The sequence below is a fragment of the Eleutherodactylus coqui genome, chromosome 1, assembly GCF_035609145.1.
Source record: "Eleutherodactylus coqui strain aEleCoq1 chromosome 1, aEleCoq1.hap1, whole genome shotgun sequence".
Classification (NCBI taxonomy): domain Eukaryota; kingdom Metazoa; phylum Chordata; class Amphibia; order Anura; family Eleutherodactylidae; genus Eleutherodactylus; species Eleutherodactylus coqui.
The window spans coordinates 418,471,307-418,491,066 of record NC_089837.1 but is presented as its reverse complement, the minus strand read 5'-3'; the positions used below and the strand labels follow the sequence as shown (position 1 = coordinate 418,491,066).

Sequence of the window (19,760 nt, the reverse complement as noted above, 5' to 3'; positions counted from 1 at the left end):
AGTTCCTAATATTACTACATTGTGACACAAAACCTTCAGGCCTCTGCTTAAAAACTGAATATGAAGAGAAATTTCACCTTTCAGTATGACAATGACTCAAAGCATAGCCCCTAAATAACCAAAAAATGACTTCACTTGAAGATCAAACTTTTGGAATGGCTGAGCCAGAGCCTGGATCTGAATCTCATTGAAAATAAGTGGCTTGACCTGAAAAGGGTGGCATACTTGAGATGCCCTTGCAATCGGACAGATTTGGAGTCCTTTTACAAAGAAGAGTGGGCAAAGATTGTCAAGTCAACATGGGCCATGCTGATAAACACCTACCCTGTCATAGAGTTTAGTTTCTTTTTTTTTTATATATTTCTACCATAAAAGATTTCAGTTTGTTTTCCATGAAATCGTATAGATAATGGGTCACATTGAAAGTGAAAATACATCTGAAATGATTCATCTTTGTTGGATTTGTTAACATGACAAAAACCTGGCATTTTAACAGGGGCGTGTAGAATTTTTAAATCCATTGTAAATTACTATCAAAGTTTATCCCCCAGTTTCACTGGTGGAAAATATATAGTATATTCTAATAATATGTAACATCATACGCATTCTCAAGAGATGTATTATACATAAATCTATTGTACAGAGCAAGTAGAGAAGAGTTTTTGAATACATAGCAATGAATATGAACAATTCTGCTATGGATAGAATACACATGGTGATTTAGTTATCATGTTAAATGACATACTTACTTCAAGATCAATTAAAATTAAAATCCTGGGAATCAATTCACCTATTGCATTTTATTGGATGATCAATTGGCAAATCAGTTAAAAATGGATTTACTTTGATTGATTCACTTATCAAACAGATTATGTAATATAATTCAAAGTTCTCTAACTTATATACAGTCATTAGGCCAAAGTGCGTGGGATGCACTTCACATTTGCATTTGGTTTTCATTATATGAAGCTGCAATGAATAAAACAACATTTGAAAAAGTCTGTATTCATTTTATATGCTCTGTTTTTAATAAATGAATGTAACATTACAATAAAACAATACCCAGATGACCAATACCGCACCTTGCTGCAAGGAATATTTTATTGTTTCAGTCTTTCAGTAGATGAATTAATTTTATTAGATTATACCATAATACCATAATATTGAAGTAATTGTTCCATAAATTGCAGACAAGAACTTTAAGGTGTAAATTTTCCAAAAAACTTCTTGCATCAATAGACTATGGCATATATGAAAATGAGCATTACACAAATAATTAAACAGCTAATTAAAGGGGTTGTGCCAGATTATAAAGTTAATCCCTATCCACAGGGAAAGGGCTCATTCACAAGAGCGCTGTTTTCACTCATTATAGGTGCGTGAAAAGATCACAGCTATATTGCACTAAATTTTGCATGAACGGGTGAATTCCAGCTATTATAATCAGTCCATTCACATGATCGGAGGTGTGTGGTGCATGTTTTCTAGCTCCCACAGGAGTTTATGTAAAGCACATACCAAAGATAGGTCAGGTCCTATCTTTTCTCACACCATGGACCCTAGATGCGAGCTTTGCAGTCACACGTCCTATATTGTTTGGTGCGAGGATTTAGTGCGTCTAAAATTCATTCATCTGAACGGTTCTATAGGAAACTATTGGTTCTATTTAGACACAATTTTTTCATGCACCTGTAATGCAAGAAAACAGCACTCGTGTTAATGAGGCACAAGGGATAACTTCAAAAATGATGATGGTCTGACCACAAGGTCCCCAGCCAATTCCAAGAATGTGGGTCCGGTCAGTCCCCAAGTGAATCGAGTGGAGCTTGTGCAGGCACACTGATGCTCCATTTAATTCACTGACAGTGATGGATGCACTTGAACTGAATAATTTCTGGTTCTGGCATTGAGGTAAATGGGGTAGTGGCGCACCGGTGCATCCTCTGCTTCATTCACTCGTGGATGACCAGAACCGTATTCTTAGGATCAGTGGGGGTTCCAGCAGTCAGAGCCCCACTCATCAGAAAGTTATCTTGTGGATAGGAAATAACTTTATAATTTGGCACAATACTTTTACACATCAAGAAGTATTAGAGCTGTGAATTATTATTTCACTATCTATTCACATTTACTTATTTGCATCTGCAATGATTTTTCATTTTTCAAATAATATACACTAGGAAATTGCAAGAAAGGAAAGAAGTAAGAAGTAACTGACTTACCAGAGTTTGGGTCAGAGTTTCCATCAGCTTCAGTTCTCTTGTCTGGAGAAGCTTGGTCATAGAATTCATCCTGTGCCTGAACCAGAGGAAGAGGGTGTGAGATCATAGATCCACTTCCTATAGGGTCATGGTCTCCAAGGCCACTGTCACTGCAGCTTTCTTGGGAGCCATCAGGTAGATGGAATGTAACACGGCGCTGGGACTACAATAAGAACATAAGATACACTTGTTATTACCCTTATTTGCCCGTTTCACTTGTGTTACTATGTATAATTCTATCTTCATTTGATGAGTCACTTAAAAAAAGAATTCAAGGTGTAAATCAGGTAAAATATTCAACACGAGTAAACTTAAGTAAAGCTGCATAATAGGAGAATATGCAGGGCTTCACCTAAGTAAAGGTAATAACATACAAAAACAGCATTTGTCTTCTCAAGGTAAAAGATTGCCCTAGCTATTGAATTGCTAGAACTCACTTAGCAAGTACAATAACTTAAAATATGAAGTATTCAATATTTTTTAGGATAAATTAGGAGCCTGAAGACAACCATATAATTATAATCACATAATTTGTAAAAAGCATAAAAACATTTCCCCTGTTCACATGCCTTTCATTATTTTGTAAATGGCAACCACATTTTCTATGCCATGAAGCATGTGGACTTATGTAAAGCATACAAGAATACAAAATGTACACTTTTATAATTATATTGTCATTAAGACCAATTAATATTCCAATGTTTATCAGTGGGTTGGTATGTAATAAACATTATAATTCCTGGTAAAATGCTGAAATTTCCCACTTAAGCCTCGGTCACACAAGCGGTTTTTTTTTTGTGCATAAATAGGCGCGTGAAAAAAGCACTTTTCAAAGAACCAATGGGTTCCTGTAGAAGCATTAACATGAACAATTTTTAGAGGTGAAAAATACTTGCACCTGCCAAAGATAAGACATGCGAGTGCAACACGCATCCCAGGTCCGTGGTCGCACAAAGATAGGATCTGTCCTATCTTTGGAGCGTGCTTTCTATAGACTCCTATGGGAGCTGGAAAACAGGAACCACGCACCTCCGATCATGTGAATGGGCTACTTCAAATAGCTGCAATTCACCGGTTTACGCAATCTTTTCCAAACACGAAGGGGAATCTTATTGCATGCCTATTTGTGCTTGAATAAAATGCTTGTGTGACCGAGGCCTTAGATAACCATGGTCCAAATATCCTTTTACAGAATTGGGGCATCATAGATGGCTGGTTCCCATGTTCAGGACAGCCAGAGCAGAGATGTTCTGCAAAGAGCAGCTCTTACTCCAAAGGGCTAAGCACTATCTTGTACCATTATATCAACTATCGGTTTCAGTGTGGGTGCATGTAATAATACATTTGGGAATTCTTCTATTAGCCAGTTAGCTAGAATGGAGAACTGCAGCAAACAGTGGATCCTGTGCTTCCAGACTTGACCAATCATACATGACCATTTGCTTGAAGGAGACTCCCACTAATGAAATTAGCTGCATACCTTTACAGCTGGCTTCTTAGTGATTCCAATGCTGTATTATTTTCTTTCTAGCCACATTACTCACATTTGTTTCCAGTCGCACGTGTTATTTTGGCAGTCTGACACTACTAAATTGTCATATGGGTAGTCTCCACCACCCAGTGTCAAATGAAACATTGCTTCAGGGAATGACACAGAGTGCTGGAGATTGTCCACATAGCAATTTACTACTATGTGGCATAGAATCTAATGAAAGCTGTTATAGGTTAATGTGTGGACTAAATGAAAAATAAAAACAGCTTTGGTACTAAATCAGCAATGAGCATGTTGTAAAGATATACAGTCATTTTCACATGTGAGAGCGTGTGATAATATGCATGCAATGCATTTCCCTGCTGATCATCAGAAGCCAGAGCCCTGGTCATCAGCAGATCACTAAATCATGGTTCTGTTCTGTCAATCCTTTATTGCCTTGGTTGATAGAATAGCTCACTTGGTTGGCTACTCTCTAAAGAACACCTAACATTATTAGTCAATCGTACTATTGGCTCATCAACTATAGCGTTAACTTAAATGCAAATAAAGGCATAATCCTTCAATTCTTAAAGCCTTCTGCATTATGTTAAATTATAAACTACACATAATCATCAAAAAAGTTTATTTTGAAAAGACATAAAGCCAATAGTTTTTATATCTATAGGGTCAAGTCTAACACTTCTGCTAAATGAAAAGAATCGCTAAGCTGGCAAACCTTACCTCTCACCTATTGCCTATTGTCTCCTTCTTGAATACCCTTTTACCTTTCTTAAAAAACACTAAAAAGTTTTTGCACTCATAACAGGAGTTGCACATTCATATATCCACTTTCTTGATAAAAAAAAAGGGGAAAAAAGAAACTTACTTTGGAGGAGGGGGTATGGAATAGATAATCAGAAACCCCCTCCTAATACTAGTGACCACGGTTTGCATCACTGCTATTGAGGGGGGGGGGGGGGTTCTGTGTATCTATTGCATACTCTGCTTCTCCAAAGTAAGTTTCTTTTTTTCAAGAAAGTGTATATATCAATGTACAACTCCTCTTATGAGTGCAGGAATTTTTTTGTACGTTTTTTAAAAATTTGTTCTATTCTATGCTCCTGAAAACTCCTCTGCAGTTTTCTGGATTCCATGTGGCTCTCTTCCATTAGATTGGAGGACATAAGAGGACACAAATAAGATACAAAAACCAGGACAACAGGTGTGGCACCTGGTTACCCCACTTAATATTGGGTCCAGGTGCCCACACCAGGTGAGTCCAGAATATCTCTCCTTCTATATCTTACTTATTTTAACCCTCTTGGCGCGCTTTCCTAACTATACCTTTAACCTTTCTTGTCTGCTTAGCTTTCCAATCATCACCGATTTAGGAAAGGATAATATTTTGTACTATGAACTATGTTCATGGATGCAATACAACTTTTATGATATTCTTGGCAAATAATTATATTTTTTTAATATGTTCAATTATCTCCTGGTAGCCAATATTTATTATAGTTTTCACTGTTCTTCCTTAGAAAAAATATCCACTTTTTTCGCTGGCCATACCACAAGATAAACAATTTGCTATCATGTTTGTTTACCTTGTGAATCTATTGTCAATAAAGGTTGGATGAGCAGATTCTGTATAATGGAATACCACCCAGAAATTGGACTGACAATTTAATTTGCTATCCAAAGATATCACCTACACAGACCTTGCTTACATTGCTGAATAAATGTAAAAGCAGATAAGGAAATTGAAAAGCAAGGGATATGATTCCAGTGTCTGAAAGAGTATTCAAGGTGTACAGAGATGATTAAAAATGAAAGAAAAGAGAAGGCAAACACAAAACCTGCCAGCTGGTGCAAAATTAATTCCGCTTTAGTTCACTTTAATTACTGGCATTTGATACAATTCAACAGGCAAAAAATATAACCTTAAAAGTTCTGGAGCAAATGTCAATTAACGCCGCAAGAGTATTTTTAACGAATATTGACCTGTGAATGTTCTGACAGTTATGGGGTTGTTTGAATGTTTGACGAGATTGACACTGAATATAAATGAATTAATTAAAATCTGCGTGTTTCTCTTCCGTCCCTAGAGCTTATTTAGGGAGTTGCATTGGAACAGTTGTCATAAACATCCAATATCACATGTACAATAATCTAATAGACGCAGTATTTATGTGTTTCTGGAGAGACATGGAAACTCACAGAGATAATATCTCCTTTAATGTTATGCGCTTGTGTTTGAATCTGTTTGCTAAATTGTATTCCTTATTTCTTCTACTTCTCTGCACATTCAATACTGTAATTAGTAGTCACATAAAGCTCAGAAAGCAATAATACACATACAAAGTTGTAACTTGAGAATTTTGTGACTGAGTGCAAAAATCTATGAAAGGGCTCAGTACCTACAATGTAGCATTTCTAATGCTGATATCTTCTAATGTGTCAGGTTGGCATTTGGCCTTCCTTAGTTACTAAGGCGTCCCAAGTGTAACTTAGCACCCACTTTAGCGACAACCCTGCATTCACAGTCATATAATACTATTTTTTTTTAAAGCAGTATTATTTTAATGACAAACATATCCTTCTAAGTATATAGTCCTTTATAGAGCATCTGCTTTCAGTTGAGTTATATTACAATGTATCACTGTGGAGATTCTTGTCTCTAAAATATAACCTTTATTAAATAATACATTTAAAAACTGGTAAATAACCTGACGCACAAACACTAAATAATTCCAAACACCTATCAGGTGTCGGAAAAACCAAGAGCAGTGCAGAGGGGGCTCATCCCATAGAGGACATCTATGCGACTACACAAAATGCTCTTGTAACATATTGCTATCATAAGACCGTGCAAGGCTTTACTATTCACATGAGTAAGTGCCTCTCTCCAATACCGTACTGCTCATAGGATTCAAGAAATAGGTCAATAATTGCAGTCGTCAATCAATCTGTTATCAGTGAAACAGCGTTCCACTATCTTACACCCACTGTTTAAGACCCAACAGATGATTTTGTAGCAGCAAGGCATAGCTATATCCAGAGGATTCTGATGGATTATAGCACCTATTCGAATAACCTCAACTGCTTAACATAGGTCTCTTAGTAGGTTTAAATTAGTACTTATTAAATGAAGTTCTACTTCAAATGAATAGCAAGGTTCAAATGAATAGTGAGGTTCAAATGAATTGCGAGGTTCAACGCGTTTCAACTACAATAGCGTAGTTTCATCAGGAACCTTTCCTTCCTACTGTGAACAATAGATTCTGAGATTAATTATATAGCAATAGGTAGTATACCTCCACTAATTCTAAAATCTGCAAATAAATGCAGAAATTTCAGATAGAGAGTGACAGTTAAGTTAGATAACTAATACTAGAAGGCTGAATCCAATTTCTAATGACCTCTACCCAACAGAGCCCAACCCAGCTCCCCCTCAACATGAAAATAAACTGCAAAAAAGCAGCATCACCAGCCTTGATGGTAGGCTGGTGACGAATGATTAGCTGAATGTTTGGTCAGATCTTATAAGGCCATAACCCCACCCATGAACTTAGGGGTTTGTCCTCCGTGGGCCAATCCCCTAGTAATACATTAGATACCCCCCACATAGTAGGCAAAACCCAATGATCAGATATCCCTTATGCTTCCAAAACACTCAAAAAGGCATATCCGAGTACCTGTTTACTCTTAACACATTGTATCTTTATTTAGTCCCCCGTCGATTCATCCAGTCTCATTCCTCCATACCAGATGAGGAAGTCCAACATTTACACCGATAGCTCGGCTTTTTGGCTAGGCAGCGTGGCAACGCCAGCACGTAGCTTGACGTCACCACGCTTGCCCAGCACTGATAGGCCAATCAGCCAGGAGCCGCATGTCTCCATCGTTCAGACTGCAGTGTCCGGGTTGCGGTGTCTCAGTTGCCTAGCAGGCCACCGTCATCATCACATCATCCCATTTTTCCTACGTAACCCTCTTCTGTCTCAAGAGTTGGAGGGCCACGCTGATTCACGTCTTAATTGGCAAGTTGCATAATGCAATCACAACCCCGCCCCACATGATCACTAAGGATCACTGGATATATCTGCCTCGCTGCTATTTTTATCAAAATCATCTGTTGGGTCTTAAATAGTGGGTGGAAGATAGTGGAACGCTGTTTCATTGATAACAGATTGATTGAGGATAGCAATTATTCATCTATTTCTTGAATCCAATGAGCAGTGTGGTATTGGAGAGAGGCACTTACTTGTGTGAATGATAAAGCCTTGCGCGGTCTTATGATTGTAATACATTACAAGAGCATTTTGTGTAGTCACACAGATGTCCTCTATGGGATGAGCTCCTTCTGCACTGCTCTTGGTTTTCCCAACACCTGATTGGTGTTTGGAATTATTTGGTGTTTGCGCGTCAGGTTATTTACCAGTTTTTAAATGTATTATTTAATAAAGGTTATATTTTAGAGACAATGAAAGGTTGATCCAGTAATCTGGTTGAATCTTCTGCATCAGTAAAAAGAAATGATATTACAATTTATTCTCGTAGGAAGATACAATTAAATTATTAATTTTACACCAGTGTAGTGATTATAGCCTAAATTTAAAAAAAGACAATACTGTGGATGGGTAGTAGATGTTTATGGTGGAAAAATCCCTTTAATGCCCTCTGGAATTGTACAAAAAATAATATCATGCTTCAAGAGCCAATGTATCGAAAACACATTTTCCATCTCTGCCCTCCCCCCTACCACCCCCCCCCCCCACACACACACACACCTGATTGCCTGATTACCTGTCACACTCTGGAGGTCTCGTATATATATTAACATCAGTTCCATGCAGTACAGCTTCCTGTCTAATGCTTATCAGGCTCCATCTTGATGTTGCTTTCACTTTCACATCAATACCATGATACATCAGTACAGTATTGCAATAATCACAGAGGGTTAAATAGGTTCTAGCAGAGACTACCATCACAGAAAAGAGAACCTAAAATGTAAGTCTTATTGGTATTGGATTAAAAAGAAAGAACACATAGCTGCATTAACCTGCAATACAACAAACTAATGGATTTATAGGGTTAGAATCATAATCAAGTTTCCCCCACAGATAATTGACAGAATAATGTATTGGTAGATATAAAAAACTGTTCACACTATATGAGTGAGAAAAAAAACGATTTACTCACAAGACCAATGGAACACAATTATTGGTCGGTTGGTCAGATGAGTCATACGGCTCCAGTAATACACAGAAACATCTATCTCTAATATACACACAGAGAGATGAATGTGACTTATTCCCCCTTGATGCAAACCATTAGGATTGTAGTTGAACATCATGGTTGCACAGCTCTCTACGGATTAGAGAAAATAATGTCTAAAACTCCTGATGAAATACTGCATTTATGATATCAGTGTTTATTCTAGCAACTAGCCCAGTGGAGATGCCATTGCAATAAGAGCAAACTACTTTGAGTAACGCTACTGAACTATAGATGTTTATACCCAGTGATGTTACTGCAGCCCCGTGTTTGTTCATTCATTGTCAGTTGTTTATGATTAGCCACCATACTATTTCTATCTTTGAGCTTTTAAAACTGTATCCTAAAGCTGATATTGTAAATCTATTCAATGGTTAGATTGTCCTTTTAAACATATCAGCTGGGATACTTTGGTTGATTTCAGCAGCTAGAGCAGGCACCATTGGCAATAGGAATAAACTACTTTGAGTGGTGTTATCAAACTTAAAGAAGCTTATGTCCACTTTGCTGCAGTGGCGGGCCTGTCTACTTGTCATTGATGCTAGACATTCTGGCAGTAGGCCCAGTGCGGGGGCATTACAGTGGGAATAGGTTACTCTAAACGGTGCTTTTGATTTGAACAAGCTCATTGCACCAGTAGGCATGTTCATTTCATATTTCTATCTTGGAGCTTGAAAGTTGTATCTTAATACTGATACCGAATACCTATTCGGTGGTTGAACTGTTTTCTAGCCTTATCAGCTGGAATGGTAATTTCCATTTCAACAGCTAACCAAGAGTAGACACCATTGTCTATAGGAATAAGTTACTCTGAATAGTGTCATCAAACTAATAGATTTAATGAAAAAATTTGGTACTGTGTTAGCCAGTAGAGGAAAATATAATTGTTCCCAGCAAGAGAAACCAAGTAATCTTGTAGATATGATACCTTTTAATGGCTAACAAAAATACATGATGTTATAGCAAGCTTTCAAACCTACACAGGGTCCCGCTTTGGGCTTAAATGAAGCAGAGCCCTGCGTAGGTTTGAAAGCTTGCATTAACATCATGTATTTTTGTTGGCCAATAAAAGGTATCATATCTACAAGATTACTTAGTTTCTCTTGCTGGGAACAATCATATTTAGAACTTAGAGAAGCTCATATTCAGGGAGGTTGCTGAAATAATAGCCTCGGTCACTTAGGGTTAATGGTAATCCAAATGCCATAAAAATACTCCCTTTTTTTCACAGCAACTGGCACTTCAAATAAAACTGTTTGCATCAAGGGCAAATGAATCACATTCATCTCTCTGTGTGTATATTAGAGATAGATGTTTCTGTGTATCACTGGAGCTGTATGTCTCATCTGACCAACCAACCAATAATCGTGTTCCGTTTGTCTTGTGAATAGCATGGAAAAAAAATTCCATTTTTATTTCACTCAGTGTGAACGTTTTTTTATTTCTACCAATACACTATTCTGTCAATGATCTGTGGGTAAAACTTGATTCACACTAACCCTGTGTATCCATGGGTTTGGTGTATTGTAGTTTAAGGCAGCTATGTGTTCTTTCTTTCTAATCCAATACCAATAAAAGTTATGTTTTAGGCTCTCCTTTCTGTGATGGTAGTACAGCATTACATGAGCAGCTACAGACTATACAACCTCTGCAACACTACCATTACCAACTATGTTCTATATCCATCTAAATAAGCTACAGACCATAAGTACCCAGTCAGGAGAGTAAGATGTAATCTCCTCTATTATAACTGTATGACAGGTGCTGTGTGATCATCATCAGTAACTGTGATAGGACCATCAGTTTCTGTGGTAGGAATCATGTAATCGCATCACACAGATTGAGGGAATGATTATAAACTGAGCACATAATCCTAACTAAATCTGAGCTGGTCAGAATTAAGATCACATGACCACCCGAGGAGAAGGATACCAGGAGTTTCAGATAAAAAGGAATAGCTAACCAAGGTAACACCAGCCAATTTATACTTACTAGGGGGATACTTACATAATGAATGAAAAAAAAAAAAAAATCACCGGAGTGGCCCTTTCAAGAAATTAGTAGTAAGTTGTGCTCCAATACACTGCCTAAGTAATAAAGTGTCTGAATGCTGCAAATGCGCACACTATCTGTTGATGGATCAGTTTGCATTTTCAGTGACAAATAAAATGTATTTTATAATCATCTCACTTTGAATAAGTTAAAATTGCCTTAAACATTTAGATAAATGTGAAACTAAAACATGTATATCTTTATATTTATCTCGCAGTCATGTTGTTCATTGTATGTTTTCTTGCTTATCAACAATGCTTCATCAGCATCATGGTGACTTCTTATTCCCTCTGCATTTTATGGCTCATCTTTTTCAGTACAAAACATAAATACAAGTCATGCACTGCTTTATCTTTTTCAGTTTCCAACAGATGCCTTTCAGAAGTAGCACAATTTTGTTACAATTTGTGTCATATCTAATAAGTTTTCCTGTCATCTTGAGAGCAAAATATAACATATGATTCAATGGCTTTAGAAGAATCACTATTGTCACCATTCACTTGTCAAGCCTGATACATTCCTGTACATTACTAGTAGCAGAAATACTACTTTTACCAGTGTCTTAAAGAATAGTTTTCGTTCAGGATAAGTACATATCCAGGCATGTACCAAACAATCATTGTATGTACATACTATGACTCCGTACTATATATATATATATAAAAAATATGTCAGATTACATGAACACAGAGTTGTCAATCTAGGAACACAGTAATCTTTAATAATTTATTATATGTCTATTGTTCAGATAGCTTATGCTGTGAACTGTAAAATGATGATAATTACAGACATAATAACCTGCTCAAATACCAACATCATCAAAGAAATCACAGATACAGCTATTTTTTTCATGGACACAAGAAAAAGCACCCTACTTTTATGGACGGTCCAGGAATTTCTGGACGGTTGGCATCCCTCTTTGCACACATATTATGTATCTTTAGTAATGTTTGAATGTACTTTGCAATAAATATATAATTGCATACAATGAAATAAAAATTATAAGTGTGATACGTATTGTTAAACCTGTCATCAAGGCAAACCATCTTTTGCTATGGGGCCCCCAGTTAACAGCTTAAGGAAGTTGCAATCAGTCAGGCATACCCATGCAGTGGATATTGAAGTACAAATTTAGTATTATGCGGCAATCATTCAAATGAATGTCCTGGCTCATAAATGGGAACACCAAGTGGGTAATGCCCCCTTTTTTGTGATGTAATCCCTTTAATATGGTGGATGTCTTTTTCATTGTTTAGGGACATACTTTAACATCTCCCACATTGGGGGTTACTTTATGGTTGTATATCATTATATTTCATGTATAGGAAAGTAGTTGTGGACCTTTGGATGAGTGCAGGAATAAGGCAACCATTTTAGAGATGATCATTTAGCCAAGTGTTTGATCCAGAGGAACTTTAAAAGGATTTTGCCCATATAAAACCACTGTCAGGTTTATGTAGGGGCATGGAGCTTGGATTCATTACACCTTTACTAAAGCTGTCAATAACCTCATCAATGCAAAACTTGACCTTTTATCCCCGGTATGTGTCCACTGCAAATACTATGTGGGCAGGACTTCCTTTGAGTGCTCTACCTCTCTGTCCAATCAGCAGCTCCACATTTGATTGGGAGCTGTAAGTCTCCTGATTAGATGTTATTGCTGCCAATCAGAGCTGTGGAGCAGCTCATTGGACAAAGAAGAAGAGCATTGGAGGAAAAAGTGCAGCCTGCAGAATACCTGTAGTGGGTGAACACCTGGAATTAAAAGTCACGTTTGGCACTGATGTGGCTGCTGACAGCTTTAATAAAGGTATGATGATTTCCTGATCCTCTACTCCTGCATTGATCAGTTTCTGCATAAGCAACGCAATGCTGATGGAATCCTTTTAAATTCTGTATTCATGGTTTTGTGCACATTGTGGTATAAAGTTTCCTTACAAGTTTGCTTAAATGAAACCATAACTGACTTTATGTTTAACATGTTTTAACATATCTAACACAAAACAAGAAATATAAGATTAGGACACTGATAAGAGAGATCATAGCCATCTGTTTGAAGCCACATAAAATAAGCTTTGAAGTAAACTAATCAAGACATTAAGGGGGTATTTTTATCTTGGCAAACAAGTTCATGATAGGAATAACTCTGTATAAGGTGATAATGGAGGCTTCCTATTGCAACTGTCTAGCTGAGAAAGAGGTTTGTCCTCAGAAGTGTTGCATCAGAGTGTCAAAATGCTTGCTCCCATTAAGATTAGGGGAGGAGGGAATTGAGGAAGTTGAGAAAGGGTTTTGCACAGTAATCATTGCTTCCATGATCCAGCAATAAAGTGTGGACATATTTTGCATATGAGATTAAAAGAAAACACTGAGTGCACTATTAGGGCTCAGTCACAGGGGCGCCGATACGCCCATGTTTCTACAGGATAAGACCGCTGCACTGCTGGTACGGATGACAGATAGAGCCGATCATGCAGAGAGTCGTCCACACCGGTGCGTCCGTCTTATCGTGCAGTAAGACGAGTGCATCAGCGCCCGTGCAACTGAGCCCTCATACGCAATTTCCTCATGTATGTATATTTAAAAAAATGAGTTATTTAGAAAAAAAAGCGTGTTCCTCTCTATAGTGTACAATATGCAAAAGGTTTACATTAGCTGGGACTTCCTTGTGGATTTTGTATTGACACACTGTTGGTGAGTATTTCTGTGTATCTATTAGAGTTTTGTATGTGCTTCAAATATTCATGAACTTATACAGGGTGGGTCACAGAAAAGTAGCCTAGCACAATACTCTTATGAAAACTTTATAAAAGAACATAAATATATATTTGTCACCCATAGCAACCAACCACGAAACAGCTTTCATTTTACTTCAGTAGTATAAAAATGAAAGCTGTGCTGTGATTGGTTGCTGTTGGCAACAAAGAGAGATTTTCTTTTAGATAGCTTTCATAAGAGTGCTGTGCCGGATTACTTTTCCGTGGCCCACCCTGTATAAAGAGATATTTGGCAATAATATCCATATTGCCTTGAGTTCATTTTCCTTGCTGAAGATTGGTGCTGGTATGAACATGAAACCAATCATCACTGTCCAACAATAGCAACTATCTGATATCATCCCTGCATAATGTCTGGTCGTGGACAAAATGCATAGAAGGTGATGAGGTCAAGTGCAACTGTCCTGATGATGGATGCTGGTGCCATTGCACACTGGTGTCCACTTGCGTTCAGTCTCTGATTGCTGGAATTTCTACCCAAAATAGAGGCCTTCAAACTGGAGTAACGCTTATGCTAAAAGTATAAGCTATATCTGGGAGTTGATCATTTGGAAGATATCACTGAAATCCTGTTGCATTGATTGAATATATATTTGCAGCATTAGTATCTGGTCTATTACACAATAGCAATTACTCCATAACTAATATTATTAACTTCTTGACTTTTTACTACATATTTATTCTCTCTAAGGATAATCAGCATTGTGGTGTGATTATCTGGAGGATAGGTAAAATACTGCTGCACGAACTATACGTATATTTACAATGTGATTATAGCGCTGAAGTCCAAGACACTTTCTGCCACGAGTTATATCTTTCTAACCAGAAATAATATTATTCTCAACATTCTTTTTGGAGTCATTTATAATATATAATTTACCTCATCAATGGTACATTATATATATTGTTAAACCTGTCATCAAGGCAAACCATCTTTTGCTATGGGGCCCCCAGTTAACAGCTTAAGGAAGTTGCAATCAGTCAGGCATACCCTTGCAGTGGATATTGAAGTACAAATTTAGTATTATGCGGCAATCATTCAAATGAATATCCTGGCTCATAAATGGGAACACCAAGTGGGTAATGCCCCCTTTTTTGTGATGTAATCCCTTTAATATGGTGGATGTCTTTTTCATTGTTTAGGGACATACTTTAACATCTCCCACATTGGGGGTTACTTTATGGTTGTATATCATTATATTTCATGCATAGGAAAGTAGTTGTGGACCTTTGGATGAGTGCAGGAATAAGGCAATCATTTTAGAGATGATCATTTAGCCAAGTGTTTGATCCAGAGGAACTTTAAAAGGATTTTGCCCATGTAAAACCACTGTCAGGTTTATGTAGGGGCATGGAGCTTGGATTCATTACACCTTTACTAAAGCTGTCAATAATCTCATCAATGCAAAACTTGACCTTTTATCCCCGGTATGTGTCCACTGCAAATACTATGTGGGCAGGACTTCCTTTGAGTTCTTGACTTTTTACTACAATAGCAATTACTCCATAACTAATATTATTAACTTCTTGACTTTTTACTACATATTTATTCTCGCTAAGGATAATCAGCATTGTGGTGTGATTATCTGGAGGATAGGTAAAATACTGCTGCATGAACTATACGTATATTTACAATGTGATTATAGCGCTGAAGTCCAAGACACTTTCTGCCACGAGTTATATCTTTCTAACCAGAAATAATATTATTCTCAACATTCTTTTTGGAGTCATTTATAATATATAATTTACCTCATCAATGGTACATTATATATTTTGTTTAAAGGGGTTCTGTCATTAGTAAAAAATATATACTTAAACTATACTTACCTATTCCTTCCCAGGCAGTTTTCTTACTTCCTCTTCTCCTCATGATATTCTCTGGGCTCCTCCTGTCCCCCAGGTTACTCCCCCTCCAGCCAGCCGATTCTTCTATTTCCTGTGATGCAGTGTACATTCTCTGCATTCTGCTTCCTACAGGTTAGTGTACGCTACGTTACTAGTGATGCAGCATTAACTGCCTAGCAGGGAATGCCGAATCCTCAGCATCCTACCTTACCGAGCGAGACCCTGCACCTATGTGCTAAAGCAGGCTTCCGAGGATTCGACATTCTCTGCTATGCAGTGAACTGTAGTGAATAGATGCTACATAACATGAAGAAAAGGATCCAACTGGCTGGAGGTGGGGTGACCCGAGGCACCAGAGGAGACAGGAGAAGATGGGTGAGAAGAAGATGCAGTAAGAAACCTGCCTGGGGAGGAATACTTGAGTATTAATTTTTCTTTTCTAATGACAAATTCCTTCAAGACATCACTCTGCCCATTGGAATATTCATACATGAGAAAGCAATGTATATATATTTAATTAATATCCATCCTTTCTGGCATTTAATATTCTAGGGACTTTAGCACAAATGTTTTACTATCGCCAGTTACTGACATTTATGATACTTAGTAGAGTATTTGTAACTAGCCACACATGTGGATGGATATCATATGACATTAATGCTCTATATATACAGGGTTATAACAAATGAGTTTCTGGATTTGAAACACTCATAACTCACACTTAGTGACACTCAGATACATAAATTTGATATCAATGGAAAGAGAAACTCAGAAAGCTTTGTAGCATAACATCAAAAATGTTTTCCACATCAGAGGTGTCCAATGTGAGCTCCTTTTGTCACTTGATAAACATCAAGCCTGATCATTGTAGTGTATCACAATTGACTGATGCAATGGCATCTACATTTTGTTTCCAGTTTCAGGGCCTGTAACAATTGCAACTGGAAGGGATAACATCACAAATGTTTGCGCAGAATTTTAACAATTTTTGTGGGATGTCCAATTTTCTGTTTGCTATGGCAATGGATTTATGTGGGCTTCATGTCAAACTTGGTCGGACACATTCTACTGTTTCTACGCCTACTAGTGGATGGTGGATGATTTTTGCTTACAGATGCAACCTTTTTCCTTAAAACTAGAATACAACTTATGAATTGTGTGTCCACTGGATGGACCTTCACCAAACTGTGTTAAAAAAATGACATCGCACACAAATTACCTACTGGTAGACCTGAAAATTGAGGATACAAAATGTCCTGTCTTTGGTGGAACTCATTTTGTTTCATATTTCCCTGGAAATGATGATGGCAGAATAAAACTTTTTGGGCCTCTTTTAGGTTAACTGTTTAACAGCAAGACTGTCTTCGTTTCACATAGCAACCAATCACAGCTCAGTTTTCATTTTATCTCAGCAGCTTGAGAAATGCAAAATCTGCAGTGATTGGTTGTTATGGACAAAAAGGACAGTCTAAGGCCTTAGTCAGACGAGCGTTTTTTGCCGCGATTTGCGGATCGCATGACGGATGCGCATCCGCAAATCGCGTGACCGGTGCGCGCAAGTCGCCCGCAAATCGCCCGAAAATCTGCTCCTAGCCGCGTTTCATTAGAAACGGGCTGGAGCTGTCCAGCGCATTGCATTCAATGGAGACGGCAATACAGCCGTCTCCATTGAAAGCAATGCGCTGCGGGCGAGCCCGGGATGAATTGTCGGTAAGGGCTTAAATATATAAGCCCTTACCTGCAATCCATCCTAAAATGTGTTAAAATAAAAAAAAATTGCATTCTCACCTTCTGCCTGCAGCTCCGGGCAGCCGTCCTGCAGTGGGTGTGAAGGGGGTGTGAGTCAGACCTGCCCCCTGATTGGCTCAGCGCTGAGCCAATCAGAGGCATGCCTCACTCACACCCATTCATGAATTCATGAATGGATGTGAGTCAGACCTGCCCCTGATTGGCTCAGCGCTGAGAGGCAGCAGTCACTCACCCATTCATGAATTCATGAATGGGTGTGTGAGTGAAACCGGCCTCTGATTGGTCAGGCTGTGACCAATCAGAGCAGATCATTCAGCAGGCGGGGATTTTAAAGCCCCGCCGGCTGAATAGTGCCGAGAAGCAGTTCAGGAGAACTGACAGCGGCCGCGGCTGGACTCCGGCTGCAGCGGAAAGGTGAGTATACAATTTTTTTTTATTTTAACACATTTTAGCATGAATTGCAGGGAAGGGTTTATATATTTAACCCCTTCCCGACAATTAACCCCGCGCACGCCGGCAGCCCATTGCTTTCAATGGAGCGGCTGTATTGCCGCTCCATTGAATTCAATGGGCAAACATCGTTCTTCTCTGCCACAGCTGTTACAGCTGTGGCAGAGAAGAATGATTTGTCTTCTATATGTTCTCAATGGGGTCGGCGCTGCTGCCGCCGGCCCCATTGAGCGCATATACAGAAGCGAACAGGAATCGCAGATCGCAGATAGGTGTGATCTGCGATTTTTTGTTCTATAATTTTTCGGACGAGCGCATAAAAAGCGCTCATGTGTCCGATACCATTGCGAAGCAATGGTTTTAAAAAATCGCCGGACGCATGCGCAAATCGCGGCAAAAAAAGCCCGTCTGACTAAGCCCTAACTGTTACACAGTTTTACTAAATGAAAATGTTTGAGATTATATTTCCTTTGACATCAACTCTATCTATCTAAGTGTCATTAAATGTGAGTAATGAGTGTTTCAAATCGGGAAGATCATTTGTAACAACCCTCTATAATGTACGTTGATTAATTAATTTATGGTTCTATGGTTGATCAATAAAATATATCAATTATCTCATAAAATGTTTGTTAGTGATCTTCCCTTTTATTTTTTGCCTTTCATTGATATCATCCCTTTGTTCATTTTGGGTACAAGCCTAAGAGATTGGCAATCTAGACGTGTTTTCCAAATGTTCAGCACAATTCAAGATAAAATGCTTCCTTGGAGGTCAGTTAAAGTTGTTTAGGTGCAGATGGATGAAGAGATCCAGCTCACCTATTGTCAAGCTCCAGGATTCACAGACATCTAGGCAGCAATGAATATAATATAAATACAAAGAGATGCCAGCATAGCGGATGCTGAAACCCCTTTTATTTGCTGCAGAGATTGAGATGTAAGTATTGCTCTTATGAAGCTCCATAAGGTAATCTTTACTGCAGACTTAAAGAGGTTTTCCAGGGTTTTTCAACTGATTGTAGCTGATTGACGGGGACCTGCTGCTTGGGGTCCCCATCCATCAGCTGATTATCCAGCCCACTGTCAGCACAGAGAGCCGATCACCATCATTAATGGTCAGGACAGGAAGAGGGAGTTACTGGCTTGATATCAATGGGAAAGTAGCATTTCTATTACACTTTATGTTCTACTTTTTGATCAGGACAGGATGTCAACTCGGGTTTTAAAGGTCTGGGATACCCCTTTAAAGAACAAATATCTTTCATACAAAAAATATCCCCAGGATTGTGACTGTAACCTATATCCTTTTTTGCCAGTTGACATATAAATTGGAGTTGCCTACTTCGAACAATCCCTTTAGATTATAGGAGCCATCTGAGCATAAGCAGATCCCCTATGGGAATAACCAGCAATTATTTATAATCTATGGGGGATCCTAAAAGTAAGTGTTGAATTCCCCTGCAGAGACACTCTAGTTCACTTTAGACAACAGATGAGGGTATTGAATGACAATTCTCACGTCATTAATAATAAGTATGACCTTGTCCTTTTTCTAACCATTTAAATTCTATAGTAGTCACCACGGCATCTAAACGGTTAGACAGAGGGGCAGCTCCTTCTGCTACACTACTGCTCCTTTACAATGTGATTACAGATGGTGATGAGTTGTCATAGGCAGTCAGGGCTCTGATCAAGTTCCCTAGGTCTATCAGCTTAGTATTCCTATTTTTTTTACATAAAACATAAGATTAATAGTATATTCGAAAAATAAAAAGATTAAACCAAATATAAAAGTTAAAAATCCATCTTACTATTTATTACTAAAAAAAACTCTAAATAATAGAAAAAAACATAATTGTATTAATACATCCTTGA

At 38.1% G+C, this 19,760-nt stretch overlaps 1 protein-coding gene across 1 annotated transcript in view; it reads right to left on the bottom strand.

Annotated features, from left to right (window-relative positions):
• The window catches only part of LOC136612660 (protocadherin-9-like), a 962,474-nt gene that overhangs the window by 448,744 nt on the left and 493,970 nt on the right, over positions 1–19,760 (bottom strand). The window contains exon 3 of the mRNA XM_066593165.1: positions 2,223–2,424. Within this exon, the coding sequence (XP_066449262.1) occupies positions 2,223–2,424 (202 nt within the window). The remainder of the gene's footprint in view (positions 1–2,222; positions 2,425–19,760) is intronic.